Source organism: Ursus maritimus, unplaced genomic scaffold (genome assembly GCF_017311325.1).
Source record: "Ursus maritimus isolate PB19 unplaced genomic scaffold, ASM1731132v1 scaffold_19, whole genome shotgun sequence".
NCBI classification, from domain to species: Eukaryota; Metazoa; Chordata; class Mammalia; order Carnivora; family Ursidae; genus Ursus; species Ursus maritimus.
The window spans coordinates 48195538-48218195 of NW_024424341.1; the positions used below are offsets into that span (position 1 = coordinate 48195538).

Consider the following 22658-nt stretch of genomic DNA (forward strand, 5'->3'; position numbering starts at 1 on the left):
TTGGTCACAAAAGCTAGAACATGCAAGCCACCCAAGTGTCCAACAGATGAACGGATAAGCAAACAGTGGAGTATTGTTCAGCCTTACAAAGGAGGGACAGCCTGTCACAGGCAAAGACATGGATGAACCTGGATGACATTATGTTATGTGAAATGAGCCAGTCAAAAAAAGACAAATCCTGTATGATCCCACTTATATGACTGGCTTATAGTAGAAAATCATAGAGAAAGCAGGATGGTGGGTGCCAGGTCTTGGGGGAGGAGAGTTGGGGAGTTGGTGTTTAATGGGGATAGGGTTTCAGAAGTGCAAGATGAAAAGAGTTCTGGGGATGGACAGTGGTGATAAGGTTGCATAAAAATATGAATATATTTAACCACTGAACTGTACACTTAAAACAGTTATGATGGTAAAATTTATGTTACATTTAGATTTACTACAATTTTAAAAATTAGGAAATAAAGGGGCACCTGGGTGGCTGTCGTTAAGCGTCTGCCTTCGGCTCAGGGTGTGATCCCAGGGTCCTAGGATCGAGCCCCGCGTCGGGCTCCCTGCTCCACTGGGAGCCTGCTTCTTCCTCTCCCACTGCCCTTGCTTGTGTTCCCTCTCTCGCTGGCTGCCTCTCTGCTAAATAAAAAAATCTTTAAAAAAAAATTAGGAAAGAAAAGTTGTATGAGCTCTGCCACGTGAGGTGGGGGGGAGTGTGGGTATGACTGAGTATGGTGGTGACAGACAGGGCACAGGAACAGGGGACATAAGGGCAAGATGGCGGTGCTTCATGAGCACAGGGTTTGGGGGACACACAGTGCAGGAGAGGGTACAGAGGGTAAATGCACACAGGGGTTCAAAGGTGCTGTGTGTTTAAAGTGCACGGAGGCATCTGACGACACACAGAGGGTAAGTGTGCAAAGCAGTGCAGGGTGGAACTCAAAACGGGCCCTGTGTGATAAAGGCCACAGCAGTCATGCGCACAAAGGGGATGTTTGGGAGGGGACAGCGGGCAGAAGTGAGGACGGGAGGGCTGGGCAAAAGGCACAGGTGAGTTCATGTCCACAGGGGTAAAGAACACGGTGCGGGGGGGGGGGACTCTGTTTTTTATGATTTGAAGACTCTTTTGATGGATGGCGGGATATAACAGAATCTCACACACACACACACACACACACACACACACACACACACACACACACACGGAAGGCAGAACTCTGTAGTACTTACAGCTCTGCGTGAGAGAAGCACAGACAGGCTACACAGGGGACTGCTCCCCGGGAACAGGGTAACTGAGGCTGTAGGGAAAGCTTCTGCATGGCAAGTGGGATGGGGTTCGTTAGGGTTAGAGGGCACCCTTTGAATTGGCTAATTTAAATAATCTCACAGGTTCCAGAACATAAGGGTTGTCCCTACCTGTTGGTACCTGACCCTGGGCGGTCAGGGCTGCTGCAAAGTGGCCCAGTGTGTGAGAGCCCAATTAGGGCAGTGGCTGACGGGTGGATGTGGTCAGCTGCTCAAGAGGGGAGAATGACCTTCCACTAGCCAGGGCCCCCAAACTGGGTCCAGAGAACAGTTAAAACACAAAAGAAACCACAGTAGAGTGTGCTGTTAGGGTATGGATGTGGTTATGGGCCAAGACAGAAATAGAGGATGGAAGGGAAGCTGGAACCTTGCGTGGAGGGAAATGGGCTCAGGCAAAATGTGCGGGTGATGATGTCAGCTGGGGAGATAGGGGGCATGAGGAAGCTAAAGGACCCAGAGGAGAAGGACAGATGTGGGGGTGTGTATGGGGTACACAGGGCGCTGATACTGCCCAGTGTTTCACAGGTGGAATTTTGAGGGATGCGCCAAAGGGGACATGGAAAACAGAGTGAAATCACTGGGATGGGGGCAAATATAGGTCAAGGGGGAAGGCAGATGGGGGGGTGATAGGAGGCAAGAAGTGTTGGGTTGAGCTCTCTGGAAGGGTTGGGGGAAAAGTGGAGGAAAGGAGGGATTTCAAAGTGGGTAAGGGAGGGAAATGGGTATGGAAGTCTACAAAGGCCAGGTGGAGGTGGGATGGAGCAGGGGCAAGTCAAGAGTTTGGAGGATGAAGGAGCAGGTGGAGGTCTAGGGGATGGAGAAAGATCTGAGGAGTTGCAGGGGGCAGGTCTAGGGGGCTACAGAGGTGGGAAGAGGGGCAGCATGAAGATTGAGGGAATGGAAATACATCTGTAATGACCTTATTTCCAAATACATTCCGAGGTACTAGGGGTTGGGACTTCAATATATTAATTTGGGGAAACACAATGCAAACAGATTGCTGTGATGTGAACTGATGTTAATTCTGTATACAGGCATAGTCTCAACATGCAGCTGTGATTGTTCAAGACAATGAAAAAGAGGGCGAGAGAAGAAAAGGGAGTGTCTTTCTCGGGCAAATGCTGAGTCCCAGATGGGTGCTGTGCTCTCTCCTCCTCCTAAAATGCCATACTTTTTCATTTTTTTAGTAATCTCTACATTCAATGTGGTGCTCGAACTCATGACCCTGAGATTGAGAGTCATGTAGTCTTCCAGCTGAGCCAGCCAGATGCCCCCGCCATACCTCTTTTGTTTTATTAAAATTTTATTTGTCAGAGAGAGAGAGAGAGGGAGCAAGTGCAAGCAGGGGGAGCGGCAGGCAGAGGGAGAGGGAGAAGCAGGCTCCTTACCAAGCAGGGAGCCCGATGTGGGGCTCGATCCCAGGACCCTGGGATCATGACCTGAGCCGAAGGCCAACGCTTAACGACTGGGCCACCCAGGCACCCCCCTGTAGCACGATTTTGATACAAGTTCAGATATGCTCTGAAACTGCATAAGAAGAAAGCTACACTCCAGTGATAAAAACCGTAACATCTGGAGATCATGGGTAATTCATGAATACTTTTACTCTATTACTTAAATATTTTACCATTAAAATTGTCCTCCAACCTCTTCCTATCACCTTTAATAGTTTTTTATTATGTTATATTAGTCATCATACAGTACATCCTTAGTTTTTGACGTAGTGTTCCATGATTCATTGTTTGCATATAACACCCAGTGATCCCTGCAATATGTGCCCTCCTTAACACCCATCACCGGCCTATTCCCATCACCTCTTTGACATCTGTCCCTACATGACCATTATTCCATGGACTCCAGTGCGACCCTCCTCACCTTCCATCGCCCCCTCAAACCACACCATCTGCACCCTTCTTTGTCTCACTGAAAATCCACTCCCAGTTCCAGTACCTGCCCCGTTCACTCTATGCTCCGCACCATCCACTGCTCCAGCCTCCACTCCTGCACAAGCCCAATCCCCACCCACGTGCACTACCCTACTCCTATCACCCCTGACCCTTCCTCCTGGCTCCCTGGCTCCCTCCCCTGTGCCTCTTTTGCCTCTCTCCTCGTGCTCACAGTCTCCTCCAGGATCCCTCTCCTCTTCTGATGTCGTCTGTCTTGGACCATGGTGTCTTCCTCCAAGGTCTGCCTGCCGCACACATCTTCCCCTTCCTCCTCTCCATGATTTTAACCCCTCCAAGACCTTGTCTCCTGTGAATTTCACCAACCAAAGACCATGAGTATCTTCCCTGCGAAGTGCCCATCCCCATTGCCCCCTTCATTTCCAGGAAACTCTACCTCTCTTTCCCCAGATCCCAATATGCCTCACCCCCTTCCCTTCCCCGCACACTTTATCTCTTTGTACCCTCAAATGTGGAAATGCTCCTGGTGACACTGAGCACACTTCTTTGTCTTTTATCCCTCCGCCTTCTTTCTTCTCCTGCACTCTCTTCTCCCCTCATCCCAGGACCTGTGCACCACCATCTGTCTTGTCTCTATATCCCACCTGCTCTGCCATACGCCTTGCACTGCCACTCCCCCACGTACCATAACATCCCCACCACACATCCCAACCTAAGGTGGTAATGCTTACAGCACTTTTTAAATGCTGCATATTATAAATACTGCCTTTGTAGGCTGTTGCAGGATTAGGATTATAAAGACAGGAAAGAGAAGGCCCCTTCCTAGGCATCCAGAAGGATGGAGACATAACTATTCTTCTGTATAAGAACATGCTACTGAGTCACACATGCCTGGTGATTGTGTGTGGTTTTATGAAAATGAGTAACCGTGAAGTTGTGTAAATGTCATTATGTGTGTGTGTGTGTTGTGTCCCAGAATGTCTGAGTGTGCAACTAGGATGGCGTCACATTAAGTACGCCTGTATGTATGTGAGTGCATGTGTGTATTTCACTGTGTGCATGCACTTGTGTCTTTGTGTGTGTAAATGAGTTTGTGTGTGTGAATCCTCTGGATTGCCCACCATTGTAGCTCTAAAGCCTGACTTGAACATTGGGGGTTAGTGGAGAGTGAATCTGGATCAAATTGTGGATTTGTTCGTAGAAAAAAATCAGAGAACCAACTTGAACTCTGAATTTATGTTTCTTCGTTACCAAAGCGTCAAGTGCTCACGCAGTAAATTTAGCCAAAGTGTGGAGAACCGATAGCCGTTTGCTGCTTTGGAATTAGCTGAGTAGCGCTGGCCTACCTGCTAGTTTCAGGAATGACGGACTCTCACCTGTTAAACCATGCTTTTACCCGAGAAGGGCTCTTTTAGAACCTTCTTTCTTCTGTGGACATTGTTCTGTGTCTACTTCCTATCACTAGAGGAGGGAGGCAAACAACGGTAAAGTATATTTTCCTATAAAATTTCCATTAATAATTGGCATTGACTTTGATGTGGGCAAGTGAGTTCCATGATTTCTGATTGTAAATGGTTGGCATCATGTTCTTCCATCTATTTGCGGCTCTTTGAAGACCCTTCCTAAGTATTTTAACTTATTGCACTTCTCTGCTAATAACTGAAATGATGGTTCAGCTCAGGGGAATGAAGACTGGGAAAGAACTAGACATTGGGGAAACTCCTGGGGGAAGCAAAGAGCCCGGTGAGACACACATAATCGCTGCCAGTCCGCCACACGGCAGACGTCAGCCTTTCCTGCTGTTCCCCATGTGAGACCGTTTGCCTCCAGGGATAATGGAAAAGAAAGAACCTGTCAAAATTAGTCTAATACTCTCTTAGGAGATGCTAACTAGAAACTTGCGATTGTTTTTGGTAATTAGCAACAGGAAAAAGTTTTCAGAAATATTGTCAACTCCCAAGCCCACACTCCCAGACACAGATGAAATGATTGCAGTTCTGACGGAGATGATCTCACAGAATCACAAACCTGGATGTCACGGTCTGTCTACCTATGTTCTGCCCGTAGTGACCACCGCACTGAGCCCGCTCTCCTGGCAGCAGGACAGAGTCGAGTAGGTATTTTCTATTTCAGTCTGAGAGGCATAATCTGTAACGGAAGGAGGCATATTGGGATTCTGCATAAGTGATCGCAAAAGGCATTCTCTGGTTTTGAATCTGGTCCAGCGCCAAAGCACACAGGAAGAACTACTTCCAGAGGAACAGGGTGGGCTAGTAGAGAGATGCGAGTCCTACACCCTACCTGATGGCACCGAATGCAATGTAATATAATCCTGACAATGATTTTTTTTATTATGTTCAGTGAGCCAACATAGTACATCATTAGTTTTTGATGCAGTGTTCAACGATTCATTAGTTGCATTTCACACCAGTGCTCATCACCCACGTGCCCTCCTTAATATCCATCACCCGGTGACAGTGGTTGATGTTTAATGCAAGCAATAATAAAGCCTGATTTGTAAGGTGCTTAAGGATCTAGTGGTAGGGGCGCCTGGATAGCGCAGTCGTTAAGCGTCTGCCTTCGGCCCAGGGCGTGATCCTGGTGTTCTGGGATCGAGTCCCACATCGGGCTCCTCGGCTGGGAGCCTGCTTCTTCCTCTCCCTCTCCCCTGCTGTGTTCCCTCTCTCGCTGGCTGTCTCTCTGTCACATAAATAAATAAAATCTTTAAAAAAAAAAAGGATCTAGTGGTAAAATCACTCTGCTGCTCAGCCTACTTGACAGGAATCAGACCAAAATTTCAGGATTACTAGAGGTACATCTGTAACACCTCCATGCTTATAATAGAGTCAAGATGAATTTATAGGAATCACCTGATCCTGTGCAGAAAGTGTATCCAAATAGTAATGGCTTGAATGGAAAAGTTTTCTCTAACTCTGGAGACAATTAATGGAGACCAAAAGTGTCTCTTGAAAACACTGCAGTCTACTGATTATGGTAAGGCTATTTTCCCTCTTAAATTTAGGGGAGGACCATTATAGGAAGGGTTAACATAATAATTATATGTTTCACACAACAACTATCTGGCTCACATCATCTTATTTTCACCTGTTTGAAAATATTTTCGTCGATAGTAACAAAGGTACCACTCTGGTGTGGGATTTTTGACAGTCGGGAGTGTATGGAAAATCGCTGTACCTTCCAATCAATTTTGCTGGGAGCCTAAAACTGATGTAAGAAATAAAGTCTCCTATTTATATTCTCATAACAATCCAAAAATCTACTATTATCAACTTATAAAATGCGCAACATTTCATGCTTTGCACATGCCATTTTGCATGTCATATCATTTATGAATATTGCATTGCTGCAAGTAATTTTACATAATTCAGGTTAATAGGTAAATATGTGATCTAAAATTAGTAATAATTTAGTTTCTAGCCTACAGTATTTTATCATGTATTAGTGGTTTAGGTCCCCAAACGTAAGGTATGACGTGATTATTCAACACTTCCTGTGGTAGGTACCATTATACTTGTGTTCTTGATATAAAAGCAAATGAGTCTTTTTGTCGCCATCCTGGTATCGAGCCAGTCGTACATCCATTACACACACCTTGTGATGGAGCAGGTTCCTACAGTACTCTGCCAGCAGTGCAGCTGCCTTTATTAAGATATCTAAAGCTTTATTCATAACTGATATTGGCCTATAAATCTTTACAAATGCATGGAAACTTATTACAACCAACACTACAATAACAAATATCTAAAGTCAAATGACAAGGTGTAAAATCAAAACTAAATATAGATCTGGATTATTTGATGAACACAGCTAACTAGCTTTTTTTTTTTTTTAACACAAGGTTGGAAGACATTTTCCTTTATCATGTTCAAATAGCCAACATATAATACATCATTAGTTTTTGATGTAGCATTCAACGATTCATTAGTTGTGTATAACACCCAGTGCTCAGCACAACACGTGACTTCCTTAATACCCACCACCGTGTTACCCCGTCCCTCCACCCCCCTCCCTTCTGTAACCCTCAGTTTGTTTCCCAGAGTCCAGAGTCTCTCATGGTTTGTCTCCCTCTCTGATTTCTTCCCATTAAGCGTTCCCTCCCTTCCCCTGCGGTCCTCTGCACTATTCCTTATGTTCCACTTGAGTGAAACCATATAATTGTCTTTCTCTGCTTGACTTAGCATAATCCCCTCCAGTTCCATCCATGCCAGTGCAAACGGTGGGTATTCATCCTTTCTGATGGCTGAGTAATATCCCCCTGTATATATGAACATCTCTATCCATTCATCTGCTGAAGGACATCTCAGCTCCTTCCAGTTTCGCTACTGTGGACATTCCTGCTATGAACATTGGGGTGCATGTGCCCCTTCTTTTCACTACATAGTGCAAACTAGCTTTTGGTAGACGATGGTAGCTTAATGCACATTCTTTGTTACCAGCTATGAAATATAATATAAAACGGACACTGGACTTAAAAACTCCCTGAGCAGACAAAACCCTTTAAGCCATGTAAGAAAAACTAAAATCTAGCTTATTTCATGAACATAATAAGCAAAATGCTTCTGATAAACATTAAAAATTTATCTCCCTAAAAAAACGGTATAAGATAATCACTTTTAACCAATCCCTTGTCATCTGGAAAGCCCCACTGTAATAACCAATCACTGTAATCACTTTATAGGCCATCCTGGAACATTATACCCCTGACCTTCACAGGTTTTAAATTTGAAACCCCTGTTCATCAGTAGTTCTCATATGCACAATAAAGTCTTACTAAGTACTCTTTGTTGATTAGGGTGTTTTAATTCTGCTATTTCTGGAATTTGGACACAGCACAACCCATTTCAAGTCCCTGCTCTGCCCTAAGCAGTAGATTTTGACAAATACTTAACCTCTCTGTGTGTCTGTTCTCTTCATCTTTTAGTTACAGCCACAATGGTGCTGGCCTCATGGATTCGTGAAGCATGAAGAAGTTCTCCCATGAGCGGCTTCACAGAAGTGATTTTACATTATAAGAGCTCTTTAAAAGTTACACATTCAACCTGTGGAAAACTCTTAGTAAAAGAAAAACATTAAATCCACATTTCTTAGTGCAACTAATAGTAAGTGGAGAATAAAGGATTTCAGCTGACATGATACATCTAACCTGTGGCCATTCAGGATCCTTTAGCTCAGAAGATAAACTCGGTCACTGGGAACAGACAAGATGACTGCCAGGGGTCTGGCAGTGGGGATGGTTTCATCAGAGACTACGGTTGGAATCCTGGGCAATTTCTCTCCTTTACCATTGCACCATCCTTTATTTTACTGGGTGCAGGCCAAGGTCCACAGACTTGTCCTCAAGCCCCTGACCACAGCTAACTCCTTGGGCATTCTGCCTAAAGGAGTCCCCATACGACGATACCCTTTGGGATGAGACATTTCCTCAATGATTTTGGATGCAAACTTTTTTTGTATGTTCACAGAGTGGGCAGGGTTGTGTCCATGGGTAGCACCTGCCTCTGGAGTGTCTTCCAGGCCATCATGGTCAGTCCCAGGAACTCCAGGTGGACAGGGCTTAAAGGGAAAGCTCCCAAGTACATAAGCACCTCCACGGCCCCGTGCTGGATCCTGCACATGCTGGTAAACACAATTTGTCTTACGTATATCACCAGTAAATGGAGCAACAGGAACACCACAAACAAATGATTCTGGACACTGAACTTCGGTTCTTCATGACAAAGCCAGAGACTCTGTATGCAGAATTGTTATCCCCTGATGTGCAATGCTTGGGGCTCATGTTCTGGGCCAGCAGCTGCATGGTCTTCATCCTGCACAGGCACGAGCAGAAGGTCCAACATATTCACAGGACCAACGTCTCCTCCACATCGTCATCTTGTCCAGAGCCACCAAAAGCATCCTTCTCCTGGTGAGCACCTTTGTCCACTTTAACATCCTCTCCTCCATCTTTCAAGTCGTTTTGTCTGTTTTTGACGATCCCAACCGGATCTTTTTAAGATTTTATTTATTTATTTGACAGAGAGAGGGACAGGCAGCGAGAGAGGGGGAACACAAGCAGGGAGAGTGGGAGAGGAAGAAGCAGGCTCCCAGTGGAGGAGCCCGATGTGGGGCTCGATCCCAGAACACCGGGATCACGCCCTGAGCCGAAGGCAGACGCTTAACGACTGAGCCACCCAGGCGCCCCCCAACTGGATCTTCTTGAGCACTTCAGTAATCACTGTTTCCCAACCATCTGCTCATGAGCCAGACCACAGTGTATCCATGCTCTGCCTTGCCTACATAATACAAAGTTCCTCGTCTAGGAGGAAAACGAACACTGAGTGTTTTCACCCAATGTTCAATCATTTATTCACTCATCTCCCTCAGAATCATATAAGACAGTGACATTACAAAAGTGGCGGTAAACACACGCACACATGTGCAGATTTGTGTATTATAAAATCTGTGCGTGTGTTTGAACATTCATGTGTGTGTTCCTATCAATCTATGATCACCCATCACGCAATAATGGAAAATTGTATATAAGAATGTAAAACTCAGAACTTAAAATACTTATCTTCATCTTGCCCTTCTAGTTACCTTAACATACATGCAACGTATTTTCCATTTACCTACTTTAGTTATGTCCTAGTTGTGTCTCTTGATAAAAATATCTAAATGAGGGGCGCCTGGGTGGCACAGCGGTTAAGCGTCTGCCTTCGGCTCAGGGCGTGATCCCGGCGTTAGGGGATCGAGCCCCACGTCAGGCTCCTCCACTATGAGCCTGCTTCTTCCTCTCCCACTCCCCCTGCTTGTGTCCCCTCTCTCGCTGGCTGTCTCTATCTCTGTCGAATAAATAAATAAAATCTTTAAAAAAATATATCTAAATGAACGTAGTCAAATAATATTTGACTTTAACAGGATTAGTCTTTCATGTTTAAAAACGGGCAAATTTGGAAAGCATTTACCAACCTATTATGTCTGCTTCATGATACCTGTTCTATTTTATTCTATGTTGACTTCTATGTTTTTAGTAATTCTACATTTTACCTTTTTTGAGGTGCTGTAGATTTAGTATCTTAGATTTCAACCCAGAATTTGCACAATACTTGTAAAAACTAATCACAATGTAGAGTTATTTAATACAGTTAACCTCCACCTTGACAATGTAAGGTCACTGAATACTAACCTATCGACCTTCTTACAACTAATTTTTTTAGTTGCTGATATGTATTAAAAAATATTTTTATGCATAGCTCATGAGTGCACTGCTCAGATTTCACAAACTGAACACACTGGGGTGTAGATCCTAGATTAAAAAAGAAAACGCTGATAACCTTACAGATGTTTCCTCAAGCCCTCCCAGTTACTATCCCCAAGAGCAACCACTATCGTGACATATAACTGCATACATCAATTTCACCTCTTTGTTAATTCAGATGAATGGAATCCTAGAGCAAGAACTCTTCCGTATTTGGCTTTTAAAATTCCTTATGTTTAGGGGCACCTGAGTGGCTCTGTTGGTTCTGTCCAACTCATGATTTCCGCTTAGGTCATTATCTCACGGGTTGTGGAATCCAGCCCCATGTCAGGCTCCATGCTCAGTGGGGAGTCTGCTTAGGATTCTCCCTCCCTCTCCCTCTGTCCCTCCCCTCACTCGCACGCACGCCCACTCTCTCAAATCTTTTTAAAAAATAAAATTCCATGTTTGTTAATTTATCTGTATTTTTTCATGCTGTTGGTGACAGAATTCCATTGTGTGAACATCATTTTTCTTGTTATCAATCCATCGATTTAATCATTCGTCTGTCCGTGCATGTGAGTGGGTTTCATTTGGGGGCTATCATGAATAAATAGCACCGGTATGTAAATTCTACAATGTGGTTTCGTGACACATGTATGAATTTCTGTTGGGTACATATCTGATAGAGGAATTTCTGGGCCACAGGTTTACATCCACTCAGCTTTTGGAGGTAACAGCCAGTTTTCCAAAATGTTTGTACAAATTTCACACCCCCCAACAGTGTATGACACGCCTGGTTTATAGACAACTTTATCCATGCTTAGTATTTTCTGTCATTTTCACTTTAGTCTCGTGGTTGGTGTGTGATGTTAAACCAGGCAGTGAGAGGAAGGCCTGAAACAAGCAGCTTGACTAGTTTTTTACTCTCCTTCTGGCAGGATAACTGAGGAGTTATCAAGGCCGACAGAGAACTGGGTGAATCAAAAGCATTTTACCTTCATGTCTCTTACCAGTGAACAGCCAAAGGCTGCTGGAAACAAAAAGGAAATGTGCCTGTGAGGGTGGCGTGAGCAGAATGGCAGAATGGGACGCCCAGAACCCTCCTTTCCCCAACAGACAGAGTGATTCAACGCCAATAAACAGACGCATTCTTTTTGTTTGAAACCCATAAACTAGTTGAGAGGTTCCTGCATCCTGGGTGAGCGCCAAACCCGTCACACTGAGGCTGGCAGGAAGATCTGAGACACTCTTGCCATAATCCCTACCCCTGGCACAGCTCTCAGCCTCCCTGAGGGAAGGAAGAGCTGTATCACACATCCAAAGCTCCAACTTTTCCAAGGGCTGCCCAAGGGATTGGTTTGTTTTCTGTCTCAGAGGGCTGATGGAACCTGGCATACTCTAGATTCCTAGAGGCCAAGGGAATAGAGAGAGGTTCAAACAAGCATATAGCAGGCAACGTAACTCCTCTTCCAGCTCAATGCAGTGTGACAGAAGAAAAAGTTCTGATTCCACATTCTCCCTGGGCAGAGAAGAGTTGACTGTATGCCCAAAGTCCCAACTTCTCTGGAGGAGCCTGAAAGACTGGCTGCCTCACCTGTCTCAGACTGACAGGACCCAGTGTATTTTAGATGCCTGGGGCCACTACAACAAAGATGGCAGTTCGGACTACTGTGAAGATTTTGAGAGGCTCCCAAAATCTACAAGCCCAGTCCATGAGGTACAGGTGGCAGTTTTTTTTTTTTTCCTAATGCACAGATACCAACACAGAGTCAAGGAAAATGATGAAACACGGAAACATGTCTCAAACAAAGGAATGAGATCAATCTCCAGAAACCAACCCTAATGAAATGTAAATATATGATTTACCTGACAAGGAATTCAAAACCACCATCATAAGGTTACTTAATGAAGTAAGGAGAACAACGCATGAACAAAGTGAGAATTTCAACAGAGAGAAAATATAAGTATCAAACAGAAATCATGGAGCCGAAGAATTAAAACAAAGGAACTGAAAATTTTAATACAGGGGCTGAACAATAGTCTAGAGCAGAAGAAAGGATACACACAGGCTGAAAGTGAAGGAATGGAAAAAGATATTCCACACAAATGGAAACGAAAGAGAGCAAAAGCGGCTATACTTACATCAGATAAGACAGACTTTCAGTCAGTATCAGTCACAAGAGAAAAAACGTCAATATATAGAGATAAAGGGGTCAATTCATCAAGACAATACAACAAATATACATTATCTATTACCTAGTACCAGAGTACCTCAGTATTTAAAGCAAATACTGACAGACCTGAAGGGAAAAATGGACAATAATACAATGATAGAGGGGACCTCAATACCCCATTTTCAACATTGATGCATCATCCAGACAGAAAATCAGCAAGGAAACTGCAGACCTGAAGAACACTATAGACCAAATGGACCTAATAGACATATATAGAACATTCCATCCAACAGCATTAGAATAAAATCTTTTCAAGTGTACATGGAGCATTTTATAAGGCGTATCATATGTTGGGCTATAAAGCAAGTCTTAACAAATTTAAGACGACTGAAATCATATGCATTTTTTTCTGAAACACAATGGCATGAAACTAGAAATCAGTAAAAGGAAAACTGGAAAATTCACAAAAATGTGAAAATTAACACACTCCTCAACAACCAACAAGTCCAAAAAAAAAAAAATTAAAAGGGGAAATCAGAAATGATTTATATGTTTAATTCTACATAGATCTTATCTATGTAGAATTAAACATATAAATAAATGGACAAATGAAAATGGAAACACAAGATACCAAAAGTTATAGGATTCAGCAAAAGCAGTTCTAAGAGGAAGTTTATAGTAATAAATATCTGCATTAAGAAAAAAAGATCTCATATAAGCAATGTAACATTACGCCTCAAGAAACTAAAAAAAAGAACAAACTAAGCCTTAGCAGAAGGGAGGAAATAATAAAGATTAGAGCAGAAATAAATGTAATGGAGACAAGAAATACAACAGAAAAAAAAAAAAATCTGAAACTAAGGTTTTTTTTTTTTAAAGCTAGACAAACCAAAAAAAGGGGGAAGAACTCAAAAAAATTGTAAATGAAAGAAGAAACATTACAACTGATTCCACAGAAATACAAAAGATCATAAGAATCCACTATGAAAAACAATATGTTAACAGACCAGACAATCTAAAAGAAATTTTTAGATACATAGAGCCTACCAATATTGGAATATTGGATAATGAAGAAACAGAAAATCTGAACAGACCAATAATGAGTAAGGAGACTGAATAAGGAATCAAAAACCTAAAAAACAAAAGCCCAGGTCCAGATTGTTTCACCCGTGAATTCTACCAAACATTTAAAGAATTAACACCAGTTATTCTACAACTCCTCCAAAAAAACTGAAGAGGAGGGAACACTCCCAAACTCATTTCACAAGGTCAACATGACCCTGATACCAAAGCCAGATAAGGCCACTATAAGGAAACAAAACTACAGGTCAAAATACCTGATGAATATTGATGCAAAAATCCTCAACAAATTATTAGCAAACCCAATTCAAAAGCACATAAGAAGTTCCATACACCACCACCAAGTAAGATTTATCACTGGGATGCAAGGATGGTTCAACATATGCAAATCAACAAATGTGACAGACCACATTAACAGAATGAAGGATAGAAATTATACGATCATCTCAGTAACTGTAGAAAGCACTTAACAAACTTCAATATCCTTTCACGATAAAAACTCTCAACAAACTGAGTATAGAAAAGGCCATATATGAAAAGCCCACAGCCAATTATCACAAACTCAAGAGTTAAAGTAAAGCTTTTCCTCTGAGATTAAGAACAATGATGCCCACTCTCACCACTTCTATTCAACACAGTACTGGAAGTCCTAAATAGAGCAAATCTGTAAGAAAAAAAGGCATCCAACTGGAAAGGAAAAAGTAAAATTATCTCTGTTTGCAGATGATAAGATCTATGTAGAAAAGCCTAAAAATTCCAGAGTAAAACTGTTAGAAGAAATGAATTCACCAAACTAGCAAAACAAAAAGTCAACAAAAAATCAGTTGCATTTTTATATGCTAGCAATGAACAATGAAAAGGAAATTATAAAAACAATTTCATTTACAGTAGCATCAAAAAGAATAAGGAATTAACCAGAGATAAATGACTTCTACAATGAAAACTACTAAACATTTCTGAAAGAATTAAACATATAAATAAATGGAAATGCAACCCATGTTCACAGAATGGAAGACTTACTATTGCTAAAATGTCACTACTACCTAAAGCAATCTACTGATTCAACGCGATCCCTCTCAAAACCCCAAAGATGTCTTTTGCAGAAATAGAAAAACCCACCCCAATCTTCATATGGAATCTTAAGGGACCCCCCAATAACCAAAACAATCTTGAAAAAGAACAAAGCTACTGTAATCAAAGTAGTGTGGTACTGGCCTTTATGGTCAAATGGTTTTTAAGTGTGAAGGGTATTCAAGAAACGGTACTAGGATAACTGAATACTCACAGGCCAAAAAAATGAAGTTGGATCCCTAACTAACACCATATACAAAAATTAACTCAAAATGAATCAAAGACCTAAAACTCTTAGAAAAACACATTGGTCAAAACCTTCATGACATTTAGATTTTGCAACGATTTCTTAGATACGACACCAAAGGTACAAGTAAAACAGAGTCCTACAATATTTGGCCTTTTGTGTCTGGCTACTTAATTCATCCATGTTGTAGCATGTATCATTACTTCATTTTTTTAAAGATTTATTTATTTTGAGAGAGCACGCGTGAATAGGAGCAGCAGCAGAGGGAAAGAATCTCAAGCAGACTCCCTGCTGAACGGGGAACCCTACACAGGGCTCAATCTCATGACCCCAAGATCATGATTTGAGTCAAAATCAAGAGTCAGACGCTCAACCAACTGAGCCACCCAGGCGCCCCAATCCTTCATTCATTTTTATGGCTAATATCCATTATATGGATACACCACATTTCATCAGTTGATGGACATTTGGGTGGTTTCCACGTTTTGGCTATTGTGAAGAATGCTGTTACCAATATTTGTGTGTAAGTTCTTATAGGGATGTAGGTTTTCAACGCTCTTGGGTATACACCTAGGAGTACAATGGGTGGGTAAAATAGTATCCCAGTAGGACTGCCACATTGTTTTCCAAAGTGACTGCATCATTTTCCATTCGCAGTATATGAGGATTCCAGTATCTCCACATCCTTACCAACGCTTATCATCTGCCAATGTATAGACATACAAATTAGTGTATTTGTGTCCTGCAATCTTACTGAACTTATTGGATTTTTTTTTTAGATTTTAGGATTTCCTCTATACATGATCACATCATCTGCAAATACAGTTCTACTTCTTCCTTTCCAATCTGCATGCTTTTCTTTTTTTATTTTTCTTGCCTAATTACCCTGAACTACTACTACGATGTTGAAAAGAAGTGGCAGGAGTGGGTATTTTTGTCTTCTATGGTAAGCACCCAATCTTTCACCATTATTATGCTATCTGTGGGTTTTTACAGACACCTTTCATCAGGTTAAGGAAATTCCTTTCTATTTCTAGTTTATTCAGTGTTTTTATGGTGAATGTGTGGATTTTGTTAAATGCTGTTTTTAGCATCAATGGAGATGATCATGTTGTCTTTTACTGATGGGGTGTATTACACTAATGCTGGCCTCAGAATGAGTTGGGAAGCGTTCTCTCCTAATTTTGGGAAGAGTTTGTGAAAAATTGGTATTAATTCTTTAAATGTTTTGGTAGAATTCACTGAAGCCATATGGGCCTGGACTTTTGTGCAGTCTTTTGATTACTAATTGAATACATTCATATATTCCTAAGACACAGATATTTCTGGCTGTGATGTGCATTCCATGCAAGAGGGATAAAAACTCTGAAGTCCAAGTTGGGTTTTGCTACTATAGTAGTTCAGGTCAGGTGAGGTTTTGCCCCCAATGACTCATTAAAAAGCTTACCATGGATTTCTACATTTTGCATCATGGTTAAGAGATTAGGACTCATATTTCCTATAAGGCCAGTCATGCCCTGCTTCTTCTCATCTAGCTGGTAGGGCCACCTACCGTCCTTGGCTGGGCCCTAAAAGGATCTTAAGCTACCAGAGGAAATTAGGGCATCTTTTTCTTCTGGGACAGATTTGCTGTGTTCTGATCTGTTAAGTCCGTAAGCGCCCACATCAGACACCCAACACACTCTGGGTCTGTGTCCTCATCTGAAAAACACAGCTGGACAGGGAAGAACTCAAGGGAGTGGCTGGAGTGTGGATTTCCTCGAGACAGGAGGGCTGATGACAAGGCATGTGTTGAAACATCACGTTTTGATTAATCTGAGGGGAGCAACAGGGCCTTCCTTCCAGCTGCTTCTTTTGTAACTTCCGTGGGTTTGAAAAGCAGAAGTGGCCTCAGGTACACCTCCTCAATCTCTCTGCCTACTCTCCTCAGCCCCAGACCCAGCGGAGGCCCTGCCCTTGCCCCCTAGGGCCATCATTCCAGCCTCCTCCCCAGCACTCTGACCTCATCGGACCCTGGAGGGATCCCCACCCCCCACTGCGAGTCTTACTCGATCTTGTCCCTTCACATTCAATCCCTTTGCAGTATTTGGAGGCTCTTCAAGATCTGGCCCCTACATACTTCTCCACGCTCACCTACACCACTCTACCTCTTTACCTACTCTCTGTACTAACTTCTGTTTCCCAAGAAGCGAGGGGGGAAAGCTTTCCAGGTAGAGGTTCATGTCACACGTGAAAGGTTGGAGGTGTTGAAGCACGTGTGGGTTAGCAGGAGCAATCCTTTCCCAGGGAGGAGCAGGTGGTGAGTCTCGAAGACTTGAATCCTGGTTGCCAAGATGACTGCATCCTTCCCTTTATTCCCCTATCCAGGTGTCACCAAGTCCCAATCTGTCTCCTTGCGAAGTTTTGCTTCCCTTTTTACCTACAACCTCCCCAACTCCATGGCACCTGCCTCCAGCTCAAAACTCCTCTCTTACTTAGACCATATCCTCCCAGGTCTCCCGGACTCAGGTGTCCCCCTTCAATTCTGATACTGTCAGTCCTTTACCAAAAACCCCTGTGGCTGCTCTGGCTTCCAGGGTAAAGTTTAAATCTTCAGCTTGCCCCAAATGCTCTATACACCCTGTGATCAGCCTCATCTCCTTCCGCTGTTGATGCCTCCACCTGTCTGTAGCGGAGCTAAGATGGAACCCAAAGTTTCTCTCTGGACCACGTGTGGCGGTCACACCAGCATCTGTGAACCACAGATGAACCACATCTCTAGGTTTTCACATCTTGCGAGGTCCCCTCCTGCACTGACTCTGGGCTTGGCCACGTGACTTGTTTCAGCTTGTAATGCAAGTTTGAAAGTACTTGTGAACTGGGACTTGTTCTCTTGGAAACTGCTTTGGAACCATAAGCCATGATATAAAGAGATCCAGCCACCCTGGAGAGGCCACAGTGAAAGATGCTATACCAGGCCTCAGCTGGGTGGTACTCCCAGACATGGGGGTGAAGAAGTTGTCTTGAACATTCCAGCCCCAGGAGATACCATATGGAGCAGAGGATCTTCCAACTGAGGTGAGCCCAGACTGCAGCATTTTTAGGAGTGATACATTTTCATTGTTTTAAATCACTCATTTTTTGGGGTGGGTTGTTATCCAGTAAAATATAAATGAAACACGATGGAGCATTCACTTGAATGTTCTTTCAGCAATTAGTGGTAGACTGCCAACTGAACTTGAACATTCATCAAGCAGAGAGTGACCATACTGCCCCCACCTCCCGACCTCATCAATTCTTCACTCAGTGAGTCCTTCAAATATTTATATCCTAGGAAAGTATGGTACATTTGTGTTGGGTGCGGGGTGGGGGACCAACCACAGATCCTTCTCTTATGAAACTAACATAAGCCAATAATGGGAGGAACAGGATCTCCTTCACCCTCATCCCCCAGGACTCAGCTGGGCCTCACAATCAGTAGGGACTGAGGAACATGAGGCCTGAGCTGGTAAAATCACTTTGCCACCCAGTGCCAATTTCCCCTCCACCCTGCTGAGCAATATTTCACTCAGTATCACGTCCTTTGTGAAACCTTACACGTACCACCATCCACTAAGTCTCCTGCTCCTCTCTCCGGGGCTCTTTGGCCCCTGCACCAGTTAGAATTCGGGTGACCTGCAAGTGATGAAACCCCAAATGAACAGTCACTCAAACAGTTTAACTCTCCCAGGTAACCAATACTGGTGTGGGTTTTCTCAGCATCAGGGACCCAGGCTCCTCTTATCTTGTTCTGCCACCTTGCTGGGCCTATGCTCCTAAGATCACTTCCTGGCCCAAGATGGCTGCTCCCACTCCAGCCACCTGGTCTACAGTCCAGAGTGCAGGAAGAAGGACAAGCAGGGGGCATATATCCTCTTCCTTAGGAACACTTCCTAGAAGCAGCACACACCTCTTCTGCTCAGATGTTATTGGCGAGAATTTAGTCACAACGCCACACCGAATGTCAAGAGACCTGGGAAAATGCCTTGAAGCCAGGCAGACATGTGCGCAGCTACAAATCACAGTGTCTCTATTAATTAGTGAAGAAATGGGAGAACAGACATTGAGGGACAATGGCTTCCATCTTGCCAGTCCCCTTCCCATTCTCTGTTATAGCCCTGATTTTCCTGGGACTTCCTCAGGGACAGGGCCTGATCCACAGGGGGGCTCTCCAGGAAGTTATAGCTGACCCCGACTGACTGCTTCTCACGTGCCATGCAGCACAATTACCCACTTTATACGTATTAACTCATTTAGTCTTCACGCTGTGATTTAGCTTCTATCGTTATCCCCATTTTACAAAGAACAAAACTGAGTGAGAGAAACTGGGTAACCTACTCAAGGTCACACAGCCATTAACTAAAAGAACTAGGATCTGGACCCAGGCAGTCTTGCTCCAAGGCACCTGCTCTGAACCACCACATACTCGACTAATGTCTGTTAAACTAAGCTGCACCACAGGACTCTCCTGGCCAGAAACCTCACAAACCCTCTCCCCTGGAGGCCAGCTACACTCCTGCTGTGGCACCCCTCCTCCATGCTATTGACTAAAACCAGAGGACCAGCTATTTCTAGACCTTTATTTCTCTGTGAAAAGGGAAAACAGGAATAAAATAAAAACGGCACAGTTGACACAAAAAAAAACCACTGAGGGGGAGGGGGAGAGGAAGGAAGGAAGGGAGAAAGGAGGTGGAGAAGTAGATGGGGTAGGGGGTCCCCATTACAGCAGCAGGAGCCAGTGACCCGGGATGCTCACATCTCTCCCCTGCGGGCAGAAGTGGCCCCTTCCTCCCAGGGTCACTGCCCTGTCCCACCTGTGCTTCCCCAAGCCTCTTGGGAGGTGGACAGTGGGAAGTCGGATTCCCAGCTGGGGAGAGGAAGAACCGTGCTGAGGGAAAGGGCCTGGGGTCAGACCATGCACAGGGAGTGACAGCCAAAGTCCCCCCACTGTCTCCCCGAGGAAGGGACCTGGGGGGGAGGGGGGAGGGTGGACACCAGAGGCCGGCGTTGGCTCCTCTTCCAGCATCAGGCGAGAGACAGAACTGGGGGAACAGGAACAGGCGGGAGTCAGAACCACAGCTAGCCCTCTGCCCACAACTGCTCCTGCATATCCCCCTCCCAGGAGCTGCTGTTCTCAGGCCTAGGCCCATCCTTGCAGACCACCCTCCTGATGGGGTCTCCGAGTAACGCCTTACCAGTCAGAGCTTCCTGGGCAAAGTATTTGACATCCACGTCCTGGTCCTGGGTCAGCTTCTCTAGGATGGGCTTGACTTCGCTCTGCAGTGTGCTGGAAGGAGAAAGGGAATGTAAGGGAAGGGGTGAGCCAAGCTGGGAGGGGTGCGCGAGGCAGGCAGAGGGCTCCTGGGCAAGGACGGGTTCGTATATGAACCCACAATGGCACGTGAGCCCAGAGATGAAATTACTTTGCAGGCTGGAGGTCTAACAAACTAGAACAGAGGTCTCGGGGTCCAGAACAGACAAAGGGAGGTCAGACAGTCTGGGAACGTGGGATACAAAATAACAAACCCTCAAGTCTCTGAGGCTCAGCAAATGATGTCTTTATTTAACAGATTTACTGAGGCCTATTTTGCATTAAGTGTGAGTAGAGCGGTAAACCCAACACCTGACTCTTGCCCACGCAGAGCCCGGGCTAGGAGGAAGACAGACCAAACTGACCACGAGTCACAGAGAAGTGCCAAGTGCCACAGGAGAAGAACCCGGCCTGATGGGAGCCAAGGGGATTATCTGCTCTCGGATAGGAGGCCCTAGGAAATCTACGCACACCGGAAGTCAGGTGTCTGCGGGAAATGAAGGCACGTCCCCTTCCAGTTAACAAACTGTTCCTCTGCCCCATACAACTACCATTCTTACTTCTAGATCTGTTTTGCCTATTTTTGAACCTGATATACATGGAATCACAGACTATGGGTCTGGCTTCTCACTGAACGTGAGGTTGGTGAGAATCATCTGTGTTAAGCAGGGCAAGAGTCTTCATCGCTGTTCCCATTGTAGGAACAAACCACAATTTATCCGCTGTACCGTGGACAGGCACTTGGGCTGTTGCCAGGTCATCGCTAACATGAAGCAAGCCACCACAAACGTCCTTTTGCTAGAAGTAAGCACTCACTTCTCTTGGCTGTATGCCCAGGAACCGACACGCTGTGCCGGCTCATGGTGTACGTAGCCTTAGCTTCACTAGATTCTACCCGTTTTCAGAGTGACTGTACCCATTTGCCACTTACAGCCCCACCTGCTGTGTATGAGAACTCCAGCCGTTCTACCAACACCAAATGACCCTGAGTTTTTTTAAGGTCAGCCATTCTGGGGTGTCCTTTTCTTTTCTTTTTTAAAGGTTTTATTTATTTATTTGAGAGAGAGATAGCGAGAGAGAGCACAAGTGGGGGCAGGGAGAGGGAGAAGCAGGCTCCCCACTGAGGGGCTCGAACCCAAGACCCCAGGATCATGACCTGAGCAGAAGGCAGATGCTAAACCAAGTGAGCCACCCAGGTGCCCCCTGGGGTGTCTTTTCATTTACAATTTCCCAATGGCTGATAATGCTGAGCACCCTGTCCCGTGCATATCGGCCACGAGGAGATCTTCTTTTGGAAGTGCCTGTTCAACTTGGGTTTTGCTCGTCTCTTTCTTGGGCGTTTGCCTTATTGTTTAGTGGGAAAGTACCCTGGAGGAGTCAGTCCTTTGTCAAAAATATGTATTACAAATACATCCTCCCCATCAGTGGCTCCCCATTTGACTCTCATAATGTTCTCTGCCAATGAAGTTCTTTTACTCAAGGTGAACTCATTAGCCTTTTCCCATGGGGAGCTATTTAACAAATCTGAGCAATTTAAACAAATCTTTGCATGTCTTAAAGATGTTGTCCTGTTTTCTTCCAGAATCTTCATTTTTTTATTTTTCTGATTCTGGTCTGTTATCTCTAATTTGCTTACGCTCTGAAGTGGGAGGCCTCCCCCACTCCCCACACGCATATCCAACTGACCCAGGTGGACCCATCCATGAAAACACCTACATTTCTCTCCTGAACTGCAGTGGCACCTACTGTTACATATACACAGGTCTGTTTCTGTGCCCGATTCTGTTTCATTGGGCTACATTGTGCCAAGACCTCACTTTTTAATTACTGTGGAGTCGTAAGTCTTGGTATCTAGCAGAAGTCTTCTAACTTTTTTCTTCTTTAGGACCACCTTTGCTACTCTAGATCTTTTCATTTCCATGTTAACTTCAGAACCAACTTGTCAAATTTTCCATAAAGAATCTGCTAAGACTGGGGCGCCTGCGTGGCTCAGTCGTTAGGCATCTGCCTTCGGCTCGGGTCATGATCCTGGGGTCCTGGGATCGAGGCCCACATCAGGCTCCTTGCTGAGCAGGAAGCCTGCTTCTCCCTCTCTCACTCTCCCTGCTTGTGTTCCCTCTCTCGCTGTCTCACACTCTGTCAAATAAATAAATAAAATCTTAAAAAAAAAAAAAAAAGAATCTGCTAAGACTGAGATTATAATGAATCCATACATAAATTTGGGGAACCATCCCATCCATGAATATTAAGTAGCTCTTTAATTTCTCAAAGCAATGTTTTATAGTTTTCACTAAAGATGTTTACATCTTTCATTAAATTTATT

The 22658-nt window shown here is 44.2% G+C and overlaps 1 protein-coding gene across 5 annotated transcripts in view; it reads right to left on the reverse strand.

Annotated features, from left to right (window-relative positions):
• The window catches only part of PPP2R1A (protein phosphatase 2 scaffold subunit Aalpha), a 64965-nt gene that overhangs the window by 7042 nt on the left and 35265 nt on the right, over positions 1-22658 (reverse strand). Inside the window, exons 14-16 of one of the 5 annotated variants that reach the window (XM_040632934.1) lie at positions 20220-20311; positions 18589-18660; positions 7996-9022 (exon numbers count right to left, since the gene is read on the reverse strand). In XM_040632934.1, the coding sequence (XP_040488868.1) occupies positions 9018-9022; positions 18589-18660; positions 20220-20311 (169 nt within the window). In that variant the 3' untranslated portion in view covers positions 7996-9017. Of the gene's footprint in view, positions 1-7995; positions 9023-15677; positions 15710-18295; positions 18661-19590; positions 20067-20219; positions 20312-22658 lie in introns of those variants that run through there. The other 4 variants (XM_040632932.1, XM_040632933.1, XM_040632931.1 and 1 more) reach the window with 4 other exon arrangements.